Source organism: Pleurodeles waltl, chromosome 5 (assembly GCF_031143425.1).
Source record: "Pleurodeles waltl isolate 20211129_DDA chromosome 5, aPleWal1.hap1.20221129, whole genome shotgun sequence".
Lineage (NCBI taxonomy): Eukaryota > Metazoa > Chordata > Amphibia > Caudata > Salamandridae > Pleurodeles > Pleurodeles waltl.
The window spans coordinates 1,212,504,796-1,212,524,067 of record NC_090444.1 but is presented as its reverse complement, the minus strand read 5'-3'; the positions used below and the strand labels follow the sequence as shown (position 1 = coordinate 1,212,524,067).

At 41.2% G+C, this 19,272-nt stretch overlaps 1 protein-coding gene across 1 annotated transcript in view; it reads left to right on the top strand.

Annotated features, from left to right (window-relative positions):
- Nucleotides 1-19,272, top strand: part of ASCC3 (activating signal cointegrator 1 complex subunit 3) — a 1,806,704-nt gene that overhangs the window by 294,249 nt on the left and 1,493,183 nt on the right. The window contains exon 5 of the mRNA XM_069235471.1: nt 10,639-10,759. Coding sequence (XP_069091572.1) covers nt 10,639-10,759 — 121 coding nt within the window. The remainder of the gene's footprint in view (nt 1-10,638; nt 10,760-19,272) is intronic.

Sequence of the window (19,272 nt, the reverse complement as noted above, 5' to 3'; positions counted from 1 at the left end):
TAAGGGACCCCAAGTCTATTCAAAACGTTTCCTTGTGTCTGCCAAAATGTTAGCCAGTCGTTCCTTGGAGAGGAACTGCCAAATTCAAGAGTGCTACAATGATATAGAGGGTGCCTCTGGCTTCTTCCAGAACGACACCAAGGTTATCTTGGCAGCCCCGAGGCCTAGCCACACGATGGGGTGATCTTAGTGTTTGGCCGCGCAGAGCCAGTGAGCAGAAACCTAGCAGTTCGTGCTCTAAAGTGTTAGGAATTGGGTAGCCCAAGATATCTTTGAGTTGTGATAGTATTTCCTCCCAGTATGGATGAATAGATGGGCAGTCCCACTAAATGTGTTGAATTCATCCACTAACCCACAGCCCCTCCAGCATCTATCCGATGTATTCAGAAAGATCCTCTTGAGTTTTCTGGGTATAAGTACCAGTCATAGAGAAGTTTATAGTGTGTCTCTCTTAGGCCCATGGACTGATAATATTCGGTAATATTTCTGTAGAGTGCGTCCCACTGTCTCTTCTCCACCGCAACCCCATGTACCCCTTGCCAAAATGTTGCATGGTGTGGGGAGGAGTATAGAATGTAGAAATACTTCCCCTTGCCAGTCCCCCTTGTCGTACAAACTGCTTGATCGGGAGTAGCTCTCTCGTTGCCGCAGTGTGCATTTGTGGGTGAACAACCAGTTCTTCAATTGGGTTTAATGAAAATGTTCTGAGGAAGGTAATTGAAAGTTCCGGCAGCAATTCTCAAATGTAAAAATATAATTCCCATGGAACATATCCAAGATAGTCAGGCGACCTCCTTCCCTCCACCTGTGGAAAGGTCCCTGAAACTGCACAGGGGAAAGGCTGCATTATAGTGAATAGGGGTACATGGGGGAAGGGAAAGTCGTCACCTCATAGGTTTTTGTTACTACATCCCAAACCTTGAGTGGTTGCTGTGGGGGTGCTAAGGTAGGTGTTTCTTGGTTGGCCTTTGCTAGTCTTCCAGAAGATGTCCCAGATCATCCTGCCTGTCACTGCATGGTCCCGGTGGAGCCATAATCTTTCCGAAGTCTTCGTGGACCATTCAGCAATTATTCAAAGTTGTGTTTCTCTATAGTACGTCTGAAGGTCTAGAAAGCCCAGGCCTCCAGATGTCTTCAGTTGTGAGAGTATCTTATAGGTCAACTGGGCCCTGCTCCCCTGCCATATGAACTGTGTAATCAAGGAGCGTGCTTCAGAAAATAATTCTTTATGTATGTCGATTGGGAGACCCTGGAACAGGTACAATAAATGGGGGAAAACAGTCATCTTTATGGCATTTATGCGTCCCACCCATGTGAGATGTAGGGGAGCCCACTGCTTGAAGACCCATCGCAGATGTCCAAGAAGTGGGGGGAAATTTGCTTTATATAAATCACATACTCTAGGTGTAATATGTATGCCTAAATAGGTAATTAATTTTTTGTCCCACTGGAAACGTGTCACAGAAGCCATGTCTTCCATCTCAGATGGAGGGGACCATCAGGTTGAGCATATAGGACTTCCCAAGGTTGACCTGGAACCCCGAAACCAACTCATGGAGAGTTCTGCCTGGAGAGGTTGGAGAGCTGTTTGGGGGAGGTAACAAATAGTAAGATATCAACTGCAAACAATGAAATCTTATGTTCATCAAAACCGAATTGGATGCCTTGAATCCCTGAGTTAGCTCTGATTCTGTCTGCTAGGAGTTCTATACTGAGAGCAAAAATTATTGGGGAAATGGGACAGCCCTGCCTCATTCCCCTCATCAGATCAAAAAAGTCAGAAGCCACCCCATTGAGTAATACCCGCGAACGAGGGTAGGTGTAATTGCTCATGATCATGGTATGAATTGGTCCCTAAACCCAAACCGTCGTAGGTTTGCCGTCAAAAAGGACCACTCCACTTGGTCAAAGGCCTTTTCAGCGTCAAGCACTAGTGGTATGGCAGGGACCTTCTTGCTGTACACTTTCTCCATCAGGTGGACCACTTGTCTTAGATTATCATGTGTCTGGTGACTTTTGATGAATCCCGATTGGTCACGGTGAATCAGTTCAGACATTACTTCTTCTGATCGTTTAGCCAGAATTTGTGAATATAATTTCGCGTCTAGGTTCAAAAGGGCAATAGGCCAGTAGGAAGCACAAGATTAAGGATTCTTCCCTGGTTTAGAAATGAGCGTTAACAGGGCTTCTTCCATAGTGGGAGAGACATTATGTGCTTCACCTGATTAAAGAGTTCGGTGAGATGGAGGGTCAGGTCTGAACTGAAGCTTTTGTAGAAATGTGCATTGAGGTAATCGGGACAGGGAGATTTGTGCAATGGGAGTGAGTCAATGGCTGCCTGTATCTCTTCTTTTGTAATGTAAGAGGTAGACTTTTGTTGGTCTCTGGGGAGACGTGCAGCAGTTCCACCTGTAAGTATTTTGCCCGTTCCCCTCTGAGGGTTCCTAGGTGTATAATCGTTTGTAAAAGTCCCGAAATGTTAGAGCCTTCTCTGCCTCTGAATAATATGACACCGGAATCATCTTGAATCTGGGATACATAGTCTTTCGTCTGTTTGGTGCGTAATTGTCGTGCTAGCACTAGGCCTATTCTGTTCCCTTTTTCGGAGGATGTTTTGCTAAGGCGCAATAGGGAGATTTCTGTGCTATTGGTAGTGAAGTACAAGGTATCCTTGGGCTTATTGTGTTGAGGGGGGAGGCAGAGGACATAGAGGGGGGAGAGAGGGGGGACAAATACTATCTGTGAAATCTGGGATGTGTTGTGGGACACTCAAATGGCACCTCCAAAGGAGCTTGGTAAGAGATGATGATGGGATGAATGGTTGCTGTCCTAACCATGCGTCGCAGAGGTTGGCCCAGGAAGACATAATTGATTCTGGAGTAGGAACTATGGGAATGTGAGAAGAAAGTGTAATCTTTTACCTTAGGGTTATGAGTTCTCCATACATGAAACCGGTTAAGGGCCGATTTGACGGATCTCGTGAAAATACCTGTCTATGCTATATGGGGGTGGATTGTGTCGTGGGTGTTATCCCATATTAGATTAAAATCACCTAGAAGGAGAATATCCCCTTCTGCATAGCCCTCCAGCACGGACAAAAATGAATGGAGAAATTGAGAGAGGGCCACTATTAGGGGCATATCTTGCAGGTACTGTGCATAGGTTCCCTCTAATGTAACCTTTGATTAATCAGTATCTTCCCTCCTCGTCCTCTTTTGTGCCGTGCAGTTGAAAATGGGTAAAGATATGGAACAACATCACCACTCTGTTGTGTTTTGTTGCAGCTGAGGCAGTGTGGGTATGTGTATATTGTTTGTAGCGCAACTGATCACCTTGCCCTCTCTTTAGGTGGGTTTTCTGTAGGGCTATTATGTGAAAATGATGGTCCATAGTTCTGCCCTCTTGTTAGGGGAGTTAAAACCCTTGACATTCCATGTCAAAACATTGCACATCCTGTGACCAAGATAGTACCTGCTGTTGTCAACATCCCTCTTCAGACAGTACGGGGTTGTCAAGGGTATACATGCCGGTTGCTATTCCCCCTCCCCATCTCATTCTCTAATCCCTCCCCAGATATCTCATTACTTCATCCATGCTCAGATCTACATAACAATAAAAAAAATACAAACACTATAACACCAGAACATTAACTATTGTTAAACATATATGCTGCAGTTGCAGGCTGTACCACCGTAAGGGTACCATCGTGGGCAGTGGACACATATTCACCCTGGTACTCCGCAGAGAGATTCATGTTAGCTTACTTAAAGTGTCATCAGTTCTAAGTGGAAACAGTGCTTGCAAAGTTGTGGGATAGAGGAAAGCTGAGAAAAGCAACAGCAGGCACGGCCCGCCACTCAACCACTGGCTACTACCAGTGAACACCGTACTAATCCCCTGTTCAAGCAGAGGATAATTCAAAATGCTCATTGTCATAATTGCAGAGCCACAAGAAAAAAAGGTTCCACTTTCTCATCCTTCATGACTATTGCGTTATCTTTATCTCTTCTATTCTTGAAGTCTTCTTCCCCCTTTTTATGCCATTGCCAGGCATTTGAGGTGGGCACTTGACAACCTCATCTGCGAAGCATCAGAGTTCTCCGTGGTTACAGTGGGTCTCCTATTCTCTATTCCCAATAGTAGAGATGCTTCCTCGAGATCCATGAAGTGGTGCTGTTTGTTATTAAGTTCCAAAGCTATGCCAAAGGAGTACGTCTATCTGTACCTAACACTTCTGCCTCTCAAGGCATCTGTGATTGGCCGAAATTGTATTCTGCAAGTTAATGTCGCCGGGGCTATGTCTTTATATAGAGAATATTCTGCACGGTGGAAGGCGATGATATCTTGTTTCCTTGCCTTCTAGAGGATCAACTTTCACTTTGAACAAACTCACTTTTGCTAGGACGTCCCTGGGTTTCTTCCCTTCTCCGTTGGTTCTGACACCTATTTTATGTACACGTTCCAGTCGAACTTCGGGCTGATAGTCTCCCAATATGTTAGAGAAGAGACCAGTTATGAACACCTCAAGATCTAAGCCTTCACTGCCTTTCAACCCTCTCACCTGAATATTTTCTCTGCAAGATTGGTTTTCCAGGCCCTCACACTTGAGAAGTGTAAGTTGAAGTTAAGCTTGTAGCTGAATGAGATTGCTGTGCAGAGGAGCCAGTTGGGTTTCTATTTCTTGTACCTTTGTCTTCAGATCGACAGTTCGGGCTCCCACTGAATCCACATCAGACTGGAGGGAGGTCAGACTTGAGTTGACTTCTGATTTGAAGGACTCAAAGGTGGCTTTAATGTCTACCTTAAGTTCTTCTCTCAGTTCATTTTTAAAATCGCGTAGAGAAGCTAGGAGATACTCTTTCGTCAGCGTCATGTTCTCCGCCAGAGATTGCATTGTTACTTCCCTGTCTAGGCTTGACAGGCGAAAAGTAGCTTGAGACTCTGTTGGGCGGTGGCATCTTGCGTGACATAGAGATGAACAGTAGCTGATAATGTTAGCCTCCCAACACCTGTTCTAGTTGACTGGGCCTACCACTCTGGAGAAGGGGGTCCACCCTCAATTACATCGCTCAGAGGTAGACAGTAGCTCCCTCTCCACTGGGGCACGACACCATTAGTGCAACATCCCTTTCTGTACTGGTCGCGATTGTCATATTGTATTATCTTCAGAGGCTGCAAGCAATGCCCCCACTTACAGCGGAGCATAGGCGTCTGTGTGTTTCTGATTGTCTATCTTGGATGTCACAGATTATCTGGTAGCAGCTTCTCACTGCCGTATCCATGCAGGGTTAGGCAATCAATTTCCCATACTCCACTACTGTGGCGTCGACTGCCCCTCGCTTGTGCCGTGCATACTCCCCCAGTCAGCCTTGTTGTCAGCTAAGCATTGCCTGATACCGAGTTAAGCAGCATTTTAAAGTAAGGTAACTCGGAAATAAGCACTAGGTCTTAGCCCACCCTGAGTCGCCAGGTGTCAAGTGATGGTCAGCGGAGCCTGTTTCTTCCTCTCACAGGGCGGCAGCAGCTGTCCGCCCCCCATATTCCCCCACAAACAAGTCTTATCACGCTGGCGACAGTTCCAGCACCACACCACTGCTCACTCTCACCAGGCCCCAGGTGCAGCTCCTCGACTGGGGAGCCCATTGTGTAGATGTCAATGAGGTAAGTGTGGTCCTCTGCCCAGTCAGCACGCCGCATGACCGTCCCAACTTTAGTAAAGTTGGTACAGTAAAGTGGTAATAGGTAGGGGAAGTGGTAATAGGTAGGGAAAAACATCACATTTAATACTTACCTATATCTGCAGGCTTATCGCAGAACACAGCCAAACTGTACCTAAAAATATCATTGTTGCCTTTAACTTTTGTAAAGACAGTTGTTGGCCCACCACCTAATGACTTATGATTGCTATGTACTGCGGTACTTCCTCGAAATACTGTGACATTTTGCGACAACAGGTATCACTAAGTTAAAAAGCCTTATAACTTATTTTTTTTTAACCTCTTTACTTGTAGTACCCAAAAGGATCACCTGCGCATCATAATGTATAATCCTTGCAAATGTCAGGTAAAATAGTTTTTAAATACAAAAAAAAATAAACAATACAAAAAGTCTGTGAAAATGAATTGGGGACAAAACACAATCTGAGACCCTATATATATATATATATATATATATATATATATATATATATATATATATATATATATATATATACATACATATATATATATATATATATATATATATATAGATAGATAGATAGAGAGATAGATAGAGAGATAATATATATGTATGTAGCTATAGAAGTATATATTTGTTTTCAGGAAAAAAAACTGTTAAAGTGCAGCTATGGTTAAAAAACAAAACCTAAAAAACACTGAAATTGACATGCTATGTTCCAGTAAACTAACAATAACTTGTGCCCGGCATATGCTGCTTATGACCTCACGTATTACATTACTCACAACAAGTTAACTGACTTCGCCAATGACATCATTTAATGGTACTAATGCTCTTCTAATTTGATCTTATCATAATTACTTTTAAGTATGTTGTTATTTACTAAGTGTCTCACCTAAACTACTTTTATAACTAATGATAAACTAATTACTGCACTATTAATCAGTTCACTTGAGCTAGAGGATCAAATTATACTATCCTTATCCACTTCGGAGTAATTTCAGGCTATTTTTAAGGGCTCTGGGACTGAAGTGCCAATCCTGTAAGGGCAGCAGCAATATATGTTTCTTTGTGCAGCCAGGTAATCAGAGAGCTTCAATTCCAGGAACATGGCTTTGGATTTTACAGAATCAAAATGGGTGTCGAAAGAAAAAGCTTGTTAATCCAATAAGGTTAGAATGTTTTGTTTTTGTTGTATGGGAGCATAGGAACCCTGAATTATCTGTCCAGCGAAAAAATGTAACTTCTTCATACCCTGAGTGAAACACTGTTTAAACATTAGTTTCTTAAAAACGACTTTTACACCAAACTAACCAGAGGCAGTTCTGTGAGTAACATTCAGTTTACATGCCAGGACTGACGTAATACCGTTTATCTGTTTATTTCTCTGTGAAGGAGAAGAGAATCCCATTGGAAGTAAAATGGGGAATGCCAGTTTGAGTACCCCACCTCAGTTTTGTTGGCTTTTGACTAATGGGTCTGCATGAAACTTAGGTGCAACCCATTTTAGATGCACTTTATTGAATACTTTAATGCAGATTTGTTGAACAGCAGCAAGGTATTAAGAACCCTCCCCAAACAAATATTTGTTATTCAATGAAAGAAACAAATGTTGAAGTAACATTATATTTAGGTGGAGGAATGAGACAGGAACTAAAGTCCCCATGAGTGCCCCCCCCCCCAACACATATGTGCTTGTGGTATCAGAGTTTTCCCCCTTATATGCCTTTTTCTTTCAAATTTAGGCTCAGAGACAATGTCCCAGAGCATTGTAACGGTTCCCCCAACATTGTTGTCATTGTTGTGGCTAGCCCATTATATCATTTCGATAATAAGCTCTTCATATCTGGGAAGGCTGAGCTAAGGCTCTGAATACAGACCAGGCCCTGCTCCCTCCCATCCCATCCCATCTGTACTTGGCTGGGGTTGCTGACAGAAAAAATGTGCCATTTCCTAGTATATATTCCATATTTCTTTTACAGGTTTATTGTGATGCATTGCAACGAAACTTAGAAGATTCACACCTGATGATAGACATGACAAAAAGCATTCTTTTTCTGTATTTTTAAACCAGTAAAGGCCTTGTTAAAAATAACTTGGAACTTCTTAATGGTTTTATGAACTTTAAAAAACATTTTAATAGTCTGTCTTATTTTTGGTGAAGAACACAAATTAGGAAATAGACAGAACCTCTGAAATTGGATCCAAAACCAAAAAATAATTACTTGTAGCATGTGGCCTGACTAGTGAAAAGTAAGTTTAGATTTGCTGTGGTCCTCTGTTCACTCAATGACAGAAAAGTGCTGCTAACATTACTGTACATGCCCATAACAGGAAATAGGACATCAGTGCCATTCATTGCAGCCTGTAGTATGTTCTGTGGCATACTATCTCTAGTCATAAGGAGTTGTTGTGGCACTGAGGAAGCAGTAGCAGATTTAGACTCTCTTGAACTGTCTTCTCCATAATGCTTGGCAGCAATGAACTCCTGATAATGTTAGGCATTCAGTATTTTGTGCTTGACACTGGTGCCAAAGCTGTACTTCTTGCCAGTGCCCCTGAACTCCCAGGCCTAGACTGTATGGCACAATGTTGGGTTACACCTTCTTTTGTCCTTTAATATTTTGTAAAAGTTCCCCTCTCCCTTGAACTGTGAAAAGGATATAAATAAGTGGGTGTGGGTGTGTTTCACTGTAGTGCCATGCTTACATATTTAGTAGAGATGTTGAAGGCCAACCTTATAATTGCCCAGGTAATATTGCAGTGCTGTGTCAACACAGCGTCCGAGATACAACCAAGCCAATTCTTTGCACTGTGATGAAAGAATACAGCAGGCCACAAAGAGTTTGATTATAAGGATTTCCCAAAATCCTGTCTCATTTATGATATAACAATATTTTCTGTTTGATCGCTCAAAATATTGAAAAACTGGCTAATATAAAACTTGTATCATGTTTTACTTGCAAAAACGAATTTCTGCAAAAAATTATCCCAAAATAGGACAAGCTTGTATTCAAGCATCGACAGCATCCCTGTTAATTTTGTGTGAAGAGCAATTGTGAGTACCAAACCTGAAACATTCATTAAAGAACGATGCTAATTGATAATCAACCTCAAAGTTGTCATGCAGAACATATGGAGGAGAATTCCATCTGTGATTCTTTCTGACTAGCTGCAAATGTGAGTTAGAGCCGTGGATCGGACTGCAAACGTCTTTCTCTACTCATGGTACGTTATGAAAGTGTCATCAGGTGGAGTCAGTTACGCATTGCAAGACGTCCTCCATGGCCAGTTGCCGCTGTGTTTACGGTGACTGAATGAGAAGCAGTCATCAGAAGCCTTTCATTGCTTTGCGACTGGAGCAGTCACAGCCAGTTGATAAATTTCCCTGCAAATTGCTAGAAAGGGTTGACGGCCCGTTTGCCTGACACTTACTCTTGAGATATATATATATATATATATATATATATATATATATATATATATATATATATATATATATATATATATACTGTGTATATATATATATATATATATATATTTGTTTTAAACAGATTTTTTTTTTTTTTTTTTTCCATAGACATATAGCTTACCGGCCAACAGTTTGTCCAACAACAAATGTATATCTAATAGACACATAAACCTGCATAGCACAAGCTAGTTCCACCCCTGCCACTTATCCTTGTGAGTCACAAGGAAATGTTTTGCAGTGTGACAGTCTGCTAAACTGTTGATGGGTTAGGCTTTGGATTCTTTGGCCACAAAGTTATTCACACTGTGATATCTTGGTAACTTAGTGATGCATATCAATGTAAAGGAAACTTTTGCTAGAAATTCAGCTGCACCTGTTTAATTTTCGGAAGCCAGAAGCTTTACTTAGCAAAGTCAGTACTATCTCGTTACAGTTGAATACATTGAATACAGGAAGAAGAAATCATAAATAAGGAGGCATATTTTGTGAACAGTCGCAGAGAATTGCAAAATGCAACACTTTCTTTCTGGGCACCAACATATGTTCTTGCTGTAGATATCAAGGTGGAGCCTACACTCTAGTGCAGCCGGGATACAAGTAGATGTATTCTTGTGGTGAAAAACAATTCTTATTGCTTAAACATACAACAAATTAACATGTTCTTACAAACGATGGTTATGTATTGATTTGAGCGCCATCTGTTTTCCTATGTTTAATCTCTCCGGTGAGAAGGACCATGAGGGTCTACTGTACCTTCCACATTTTAATAGTTCTGGATGATGTATTTGTAGGTCTCAATTAAATGGAAGCTAAACTCAACTCCACAGAGTGCTCCCAGGTTTTCAACTGAATATTGAGCACCTTAATCTTCTTGAGACCTCAATTGAATATCTTTATGTTCACATAATGATGTTATCATGTGGTGTCCTCTCACCCCTTTCTGGATGAAGCACGTTCCTTCTCATACTTTTGTCTTTTATTGTGACTGTCAAAGAGACACAGTTCTGATGGTGTTGGATTTGTTTCTGTTTACAAATTGTGCTGAAAAATAATTTCCAAAAATATGATGAGTCCCTATTTCATGAGAATTATCGAGTAGAAATAAGGAGTAAATGAAATAGTATATTCATGAAATCTCCTGGATCTTAATGCTTAAATCAAGCATTTTAATGTTTGCATAATGCACACCTCCTAAAGGTTATACCAATTAAATTACAATTTTCTTTTGGAATAGAAAGGGCTTAAGTCTGTGATTTTCTAGAAGTGTTCCTTTAATCCATTGCATCACAATTGCCTTAGAGAAAATGTTAATTTTTGTGGAGAAACTTGTTCCACAGCATGAACGCTTGTTGCATAAGCAACATTAGTTACGGCCCCCATATTTGTGTTATTTGTGTTGATTTAGATATAAACATTATCAGCAACATTAAATAATGTAAAGTTTATTGCGTTGTATTCAATGTATATTGTTATATGCATCTTTTCAGATGTTTGAACTCCTCGGTGCAGAAGGGTTTGGGCTCATCGAAAATCTACTGCAGAATAGGCGCAAGATTGTGGAGCGATCACTTTCTTGGCCAGAAGATAGCAGGCTCCAGACATTACAAGGTAATCCCAAAGCAGATGATGAGACATGGCTTCAAGATTATCTGTAACAATTACCAAACAAAATGCATTGCTCTAACATGTAGGAACACCTACTCTTTAGTTAGTCCGTTGCTACATACGTCTCTATTTTCTACTAAACATTGAATGGTTATTTTTTCATGTGCTCTGGGAAGTGTTTACTAATAATGACTATTTGCTTAGTGTATAGTGTATAACAAACTCGGTTATCTCCATGTATCTTAATAATAAGTGTGGTTATTAAATTAGATAGTACTTTACTTCACCAATCTCAAAAAGATAAAAGGCTGAGTTTGAGACTGGGGTGAAGGGAAATAAGATAATAATCTTCCTCCACTGTTTCAGACTGATAAATCATGTTTATTAGGAGCACCAAATAAATGATTATAATATTAGAAACTTCAAAAAACAAGTTTAAAAAACTCGTCATGAGCTAATATGTCGAATGTTTTTTTCGCTAAGCATGGGAATTTAGAGAAGAGATGTGATGGGCTTTCATGCGCTAGATCAGATTAAAATTGTCACTTCCATGAAAAGAGCTAACTGGTGGAACAACGGTGGGCAAGCAAATCGTTTGTGAAATAAAATTAGGCGGAGAGTTGGAGCATTGATCGGGCTAAATGTGATGACTTAAATGAGTCACGAAGTTATAAAATAATGTTAGCACGTTTTTTGACTGAATTGTGGACCATCTGCTAGGGGGGCATCAGGAAATTACAAAACAGTGCCAGACCTTCAGGGTTAAATAGTTGCTCTGTGGACAGTGCAGTCAATCTCTGGATAACCACTTTTGTGTGTGGGGGGAGGGGGGGAACAGTCCCCTTTTTGGTAAGATTGTTTTCTATCAGTATATTTTGGTGAGAAAAAGTATTAAGATGTTAAATCCTTTAACTAAAAATACCTCTTTTTACATCAGTGGTTTCCAACCTTTTGACTTGTGTGGACCCCACTTTATCATTATGGGAACCCAGGGACCCCCACTGAATCATTATTGGATCCCAAGGACCTCCCACTGAGTCATTACTGGAAGCTGGGGACCCAGGCCTAAACATTGTTGAAGATATGAACCACAAAGCAATACAGAAACAAGCACTCCATCAAACACATACACACAGTTTTATTTAATTTGCAGACAAATCAAAAATAAACATTTTCATTTTAATATGAAGGTTGGAGCTTTTCTAAATTCAAATGAAGCCACACATTGTCCATACTATATTATGTTTGATGTACCTGCGCTTCTCCCACAAACTAATCTGAGGATAGCAATTTCAAATCCCTTGAGATTTACAGTATGTTTAAACATTTTCAGTTGTACAGTGAGCCACTTTATTTATATACACTTTATTAATCAGTAAATATTAATTTTCTAAGCAGTCGCGGACCCCCTGAGGAGGCTTGGCAACCCCCAGGGGTTCCCGGACCACAGGTGGGGAACCCCCTGTTTTACAAAGCAGGCCTTGAAAAATCATTAAGATGTTACTAGACCTGCAGCTCGAGTAGCTTGAATAAGCTACTCGACCTACCTGTAATGTACTTGACCCGGAAACGGGTCTCAAATTGTGTGATCCTAGTCAAATATTGTATTTTACAGTCACCTTTTTCTTCATTCTCACATATGAGTGCACCTTCAAATATGTGAGTTCAGTATTTCTGCTGTAAATAAAATCCTTTTTTGTTTGATTAAATACACTAAACGTTTGCTCCATGTATAATAAATCTAGCCCCACATGTACGGTACATACGATCCATGCATGGCCTGCCTCTTTGTTTACTAATAGCTTTGCCATCAGGGCAGGGGTGTTTCTCAGTTTGCGTTTAAACACTCACTTTTAATAAATATATTACTAAAGCATGATGTGGTTGCGCACTGTCATTCACAGACAGTGAATTTCCAAGAAATGTCCAAAAACCTTCCCAATAGCTTGCAGCTTTACTGATAAAACTATATAGTGTATTAAAAGTAATCTGTGAAAATTGGGTTTTAGAAAACATTTATCATTTGCACATCACCAAGTAAAGTGTTCTGACTTTTTTTTATTCTATTAAAAAAATATTTTCATCACACAGAAGTACAAAGAATGGGCTTTAACAGCTACTGAAATATATTTTGAAATGTTTGTAAAGTTGACTTAGCTATAGAAATGTGTGTTAGGAAAAACCTGATACCAAAAGGCCTTTTACTTCACATACCTCCAACAAATTCACCTTACAAAATCCTGGAACTCTACAGTCACAAGGAAAAGTATTTTGACCTCTGTCTCTGAACAGGACAAGAATAAGATGTAAAGGCATCTTAATTGCTAATTCAGTTTCTGAGTGAACAGAACACCTGTTCTTTATCCACTGCCAGAAGGGTCAGTGAAATATAAAAATAGCTTGACCTCATAAAATAAAACTTGCCATAGCAAGGGTCATCGAGTTCGAGCCCTGCAGAGTTCAAACAAGTTTAAATAGTTTGTTGAAAAATGAAGTTTTTCTTGCCATTTGATAAACATTCATTGTAAAATTTCTAGTGAAAGGTTTGTGTTGCAACTCAAAAAACATTGATCAAATAATTTATTCAGTGCTGTTGCTGAGCAAGTCGTCTCATAAGAATGCCAAAGTTGTTTAAATGATGAATTTTAGGCGACCTGAAATAATTTGTAGAGAATTATGCATTTGAAGTATCATATCATTTATTTCTCTTTGGTAATGGGTTGACTTCTTACTTCCTTCGTGCTTAACCCTTGTTTCATTGGCATCCCATGATTTCAAGCCCATAACTAAATACATTTTCACTGCATCACTTTAAAGAGTATGCTGCTTTTTACCCTTAACCTTTAGTAAATGAGAAACTTAAAAAATCAATTGATTTAGAATACACATTCAGAACAATAATACCATTTAATTTGCCATGGCTCTAGTGGAATGTTGGAAGACCTCTCTCGCATCAAGCCCAACACCATTTTACAGTAGAACACAAAAGATTACATAAATATTTGTTCTTGTTCATATGTAACCACTCTCTCTCCACTACCTGCAACTCACTAATGTGAGGACCATCGTTTACTTTTTCAGACTTCCAGTTCCTCTCATCTGATGATGTATATGCAACTTGTTGTTTAGCTTCCAAATACCTACTGAAGTTCTCCCAGATGTCATAAGACCATTGCAGAGGATTTGCCATTGTTTATAGGACCTCTCCTAATCATGTTAATAAGCTAAATCCCTTTGAGTACAAAAGTGAGGTGATGATTTCCTCATCCATTTCATCACAGTGTGCGACTTCACCAGTATTGGCACCAGGTTCATAAACCTTGTATGGGTACCTTCTAACAAATAGTAATGATCTATCAGTGCAAGAAGAGTCTGTTTATTGGTTGCTGGATCAGCGACTCTCAACATCCATTTTGGCACAGGTGGACTGGTTCTTAGAGTGAAAGCCCACTAAAAATGCAAATACGTCCACAAGATGCAGGTTTTTTCACTTTTGTTATTTCCATAGAAAAAAATTGGAGTGCTGGAAAGTGCTGGGAGGAAAGGTTGAGGCTTTCCTTGGGATCTCTGCTACATCACAAAACAGTTGACTAATGAAAACTTTAGGGCCACCCACGGCAGCATAGTTTATTTGGTTCTGTGTTTATACTGGATGTGGATACGCATTGATCTGATACTGAATTATGCTATTAAAAAAGGGCTACTTTTAGTTTAAGATGAACAAAACCATTGCATTCCCAGGAGCTGGTAACATTAATGTTAATGGAGCCATCTATTATGAGCAGCCTTTTTCAAGGTTCTCTTTGTCTTCTCTGACTGGTGGCCCAGATGCAGTAGGTAAGCGTAATACCAATGGAGGCAAAGACTACATTTATTTAAACAGTGATCTGACAGCATGTATACTTATTGTGGAGTACTTCAAGCCAGCTGATGTGGTCTCCACAGATTTTATGTGTAAAGATCATAATTAACCTGGCGGATGAGGTGATCCTTGTCTAAGGATGAATTGGCCAACTTGATTTGTGCCCATCTCTATATCTGACTTAAGGGATGTTGAATGCCATTCGGGGAGCCACAAGGCAGACAGTGGCTACTCTGCCCTAAAGGTAGGGGCTGGAGACGTTTCCCACAGGTGTCTGGGAGTCCGTCCTAATATGGCTCTGCATACTGGGCCAAGTACAACCGCATCTGCACTTTAATCTCAGGGTAGGGAAGGAAGTCATTTGCAGGCTTTCTCCGTTAGATAGTGAGGTAGTATGGAGTGCCTGAACTCAGGACACAACAACTAACATACACAATAACTTCAATGTGCAACCTAGTGCTTATCTTTTAATAAAAAGAGCATACTTTTAATTTCACAGCAGTACTTATTACAGCACAATCCAACTTAGTATACAGAACAGTGACTCTGGATACATTCCTCCCATGTGGTGTACACCCTGCGAGTCCCCTTGCTAATCTTAGCATTGTGATACTTTTGTGGCAGTCATCCCCTCAGTAGTCATGTAAAAGCGCACATCCGGCAGAGGCGCAGTCTTAAGTTTCCTCCACAGTTAAAAGTGCACTCAATTCATGTTTTTTTTCAGTTCTTGACGCTACCCTTTTGTGTTGTAGCTTATAAACAATTGTCTTTTCTGCACTTCTTCAGTATATCATGTGGCCCCTCTTTACTCTTGTAGGTAACAGCCTCAGCGAGCATTGATAGTCCAAGGCTGCCAAGTAGGCAGGGCACAGGCCACATCTCAATTTACTTGCTGCTTGGCTTAGTCCTCTGGTGCAGCAAACCATGGCGCAAGTGTGGTGTTGGCTGCTGTGGTTTCCTCAAATGGCAATTAGGTTGCTGGCTCTGCCCAAGGCAACATAGATAGTTGCAGCCCCATTTCGGCTGATGCGGAGATTGTGGCAGATGTAGCCCGAGGGTGCTGATCAGATAATCCAAGAAGTTGAAGACATGACTAGGCCATTGGCAGTTGAAGCCCTGATCGGGACAGTGCTTAATTTGAGCTGGTGGTTTCCAGTGTGGGGTACCGCCATATATTTGTAAGGGCCGGCATTTCGTTTTTTGCATCAGGCATTTACTGCGAGCAAAAGAGACATATGGGAAAGGCGGAGGCAAAGAAAAATGAAAAAGCACCAGAAACGGAGAAAGCAGAAAGCTTGCAAGAGTGAGGTGAAAGGGCAGGGAGTGGCTGTAAATGGATTAAAGAGGCTCGAGATGGCTTTGGGATTAGGCTGCCTCAATATTCTGTGAGCACACATTTAAATGCAGCATCTGCATGTTTCAAAGGAGAGCCTTGGGCAGTGGCACTTCTTCATGTACAAATTAAGCACAGCATTGGGACAATACAATGATCAATCACAGCAGATGTAGCCCTGACCCGGTCAAATGCAGTTGCTACTTTAAGCACATCCACCAGTAACCAGTGGTGAGAGACTAGGGAGACCCTCTGCAGCACAGGTTGATCCTCCCTCACTCTTGGATAATCAGCTGTCTTTCCATATCCCTTTGTTGTGGGTTCCCCTTAGTACCTGAGCGGGGCACTCTTATTTTAGCTTTAGGCACGTAGCTTGTGCCCTTTCACACATATACACTTCTTATTCATTTTATTCCTTTTAATGTTTTTTTAGCACAGCCTGCTCATTGTTTTTTATAATTTAATTGCTGCCTTTTCTGAGAAGGCATAATTGTTCGTGTTTCACATTTTGCCAGCACCACACACATTTTTCACTCTGTTCCCTGCTCATGGCTGTCATGCTCGATATATGATATTTTAACTAGTGTTGCCGCTCAAGGAGTTATGGGGACAACCCTATGTTCTAGACATATTACCACGTCAGGCTTGCTCTTAGACCACTGTCATATTTGTTATATAAACTCCATGTAGGCCTAAGGAGGATAGAGGGCATTCCAGTCATGGCTGTCCAGAGATATACATCATTTAATTGACAGCTTCTCTGATCCTGGCACTGACGCTTCAGCCATGCAGGAGGATTGCCAGCAGACTACAGGTGGACCTTTGCCCATCTTTCAGGTATGGGGTCGGGGCTCTTCCCATATGCAGAAGGGCTAACACTATGCTGTATGGTTTTAGACATCACTCTAATGTTAACAATAATCACTGTATTAAGCTTCATCTGCCTAGTCATCGCGTCTCATGCTTTTAATAATCGGATGCAAACGCTTCAATAAATATATATTGAAACTTTCTTTGCATCTCCTCATTCGCCTTGGTATGTGTATATTGTAAAACTGAGAGAAAGGGGTATAGTCTGTTCACAACGACTTCCCTGAGGAGTCAGAGTGTCATGATTTTAGGATGCCAAAAATCTCCTTCCCTTGCTAGGTTTGGGTGAGGCTCTGCCAGCTAGCCAAAGAAGTCAGGCCGACAGCTTCCAACCAGAGTGGGACCAACTCAGTCACCCGCACTCGGTGGTGCTGCCACCCTAAACTACACAGTCTTATTCTCAAGGTAAGAGTCTAGCAACTTCTTAATCACCAGAGACATGCTGGACCTCTCTTCTCCTGGACAGTCTTTTTTTTCCTTCAGGGCACACTCCTTCCCTCTCTCAGCAGGAAGGTTCTCTTGTTGGCATCTTTGGTAGATCCTCATCTTCTCCAGTAGAAGGTGCAGTTTTCAGTTGATGTCCCCTCACTCTGGGACTCCAGCTATCAGAGACACGCCAATCCTGGTTGCAGAGCAGTCCATAGAGTATTCAGCAGAGCACTTGCTTCCCTAGTCATGAAGAACTTGGAACTGGCACAAAGTGGAGTGATTTAGGTCCCACTCGTGTACACATTTTTCAGAAGGGTGATGTGGATTAATTGTCTCAAACTGCAGAACCGGTTTGGGGTGGTTCTTTTTATAAGTGTCCTCCTCACACTGCTCTACAGACATAACCTTTGTGATGCTTCTCACAGCAGGCAGCACTAGACCGGTTTCCAAGCTTGAGTATCCACAACATATGAACAATGACATGTGAGGTTTCTGCACCTGGTTGCCATCAGTCTGAAGTAGAGTAGCAATTTGGTATAGACTAAAGGAAAGGCGTGACCTAGAAACGTCCTCACCTCACAAAAACTGCATTTCCGTCCCACACTGTTTATCAATCAAATGCCAGTGCTCATGATGACTATTCACCTACCCATTACTAATAAAAGACCTTGTTAAATATCTAAAGTTAACCCTGTGCGCATCCTCCACTCTTCCCTTCATCTACAGGAATGCAGGCAGGACACTTCACCTGTCTTCACCTCAATCCTGTGTTATGCCTGACCAGGGACCTCCAAAATATATCCCACTGCCTTCAGTACTTGGTTCCACTGCTACTATGCATGTGCTACACAGTGTGCTACACACAATACACATGTGCTACACAAACTACCCACATGCTTGGCATACACACTAGGTGCCATCACTACTGTTCTGATTGTATTCAAAGAACACAACAATAACTTTATAATGTACAATTAATCCTTTGCGATCTAAACCTTATTTAGGCACTAATTTCTATGGCTGGGAATATGTCCATTTGAGGAGATATGCTAACATTGGTCTTCTGTATCCCTGCTGTCTTCATGTGCTGCTTGCATTATTAGAACAGTCTGTTCTCTGGTCTCCACAACATATTTCTCTTAAAGCTCTGTTCTGCTAACCGGTGTCTTCTGAATATCCATCTGATTAGATTCAAGTGACTCAGTGGTTGAAAGTCCATGTAGAACTCTGTAGCATTGCAGTTAAGACTGGAAATTGAATATCTCAAATTCAAAAGATCCTTCAAGAACCACCCTTTTACCCTGGTATCTGGATATTCCATTCAACCTTAATTTGATTATAGTGTGCTTTGCTACCAGACGCTTAAGTCCAGCCTCACCTTCACTCAGGCTTCTCCGGGCATTTGCTCATCTTGTTATCATTTGTGGTCACATTGTTGCAAATGTTCTTTATTTCTACTCCATCCCCCCTATTCGCTGTGCTTTTACAAATCCCCCAAACGGGCCTGAGGCCAGAAAGGGTTACCTTTAGGTTAGAAGCAAATTAAATAGAAGTAGTGCTCACTGAACACATGGGTTTATGCCTCCATGTTCCCAACTTGTTGATTTGTGGTCCAAAATTATTATTTGGGATGATGGCTAACCTCTCGGAGAAAAAACTTACTTTTAGATTGGTCACCGAAAAGAAAGAACACTGGTATGGGAACCCTTGGACAAGTTGTCATGCATGGCATGTAATGTAATATCTGAAGGTTCTGGTGGCATCTGTCAATGCACTTTTGAAGAAGAAAACAAAGTTCAAAGATAAACCCGTTGTATACCTGCTACAAACCCTTACAGAGGTAGTCCTTATAAGATTACATCCTGAGATGTGGGATGAAATGGCAAGCTATGTGGAACCTGTCATCTTCCTCTTCAAGGCTGTCAAACCCTAATCCTGACCCTACGTAGTAGCTTTGTACAAAATTGAGCTCATTTGGCAGAAACCGCTTTTGTGAGCTCAGTCCTTAATATGGCAAGGCTA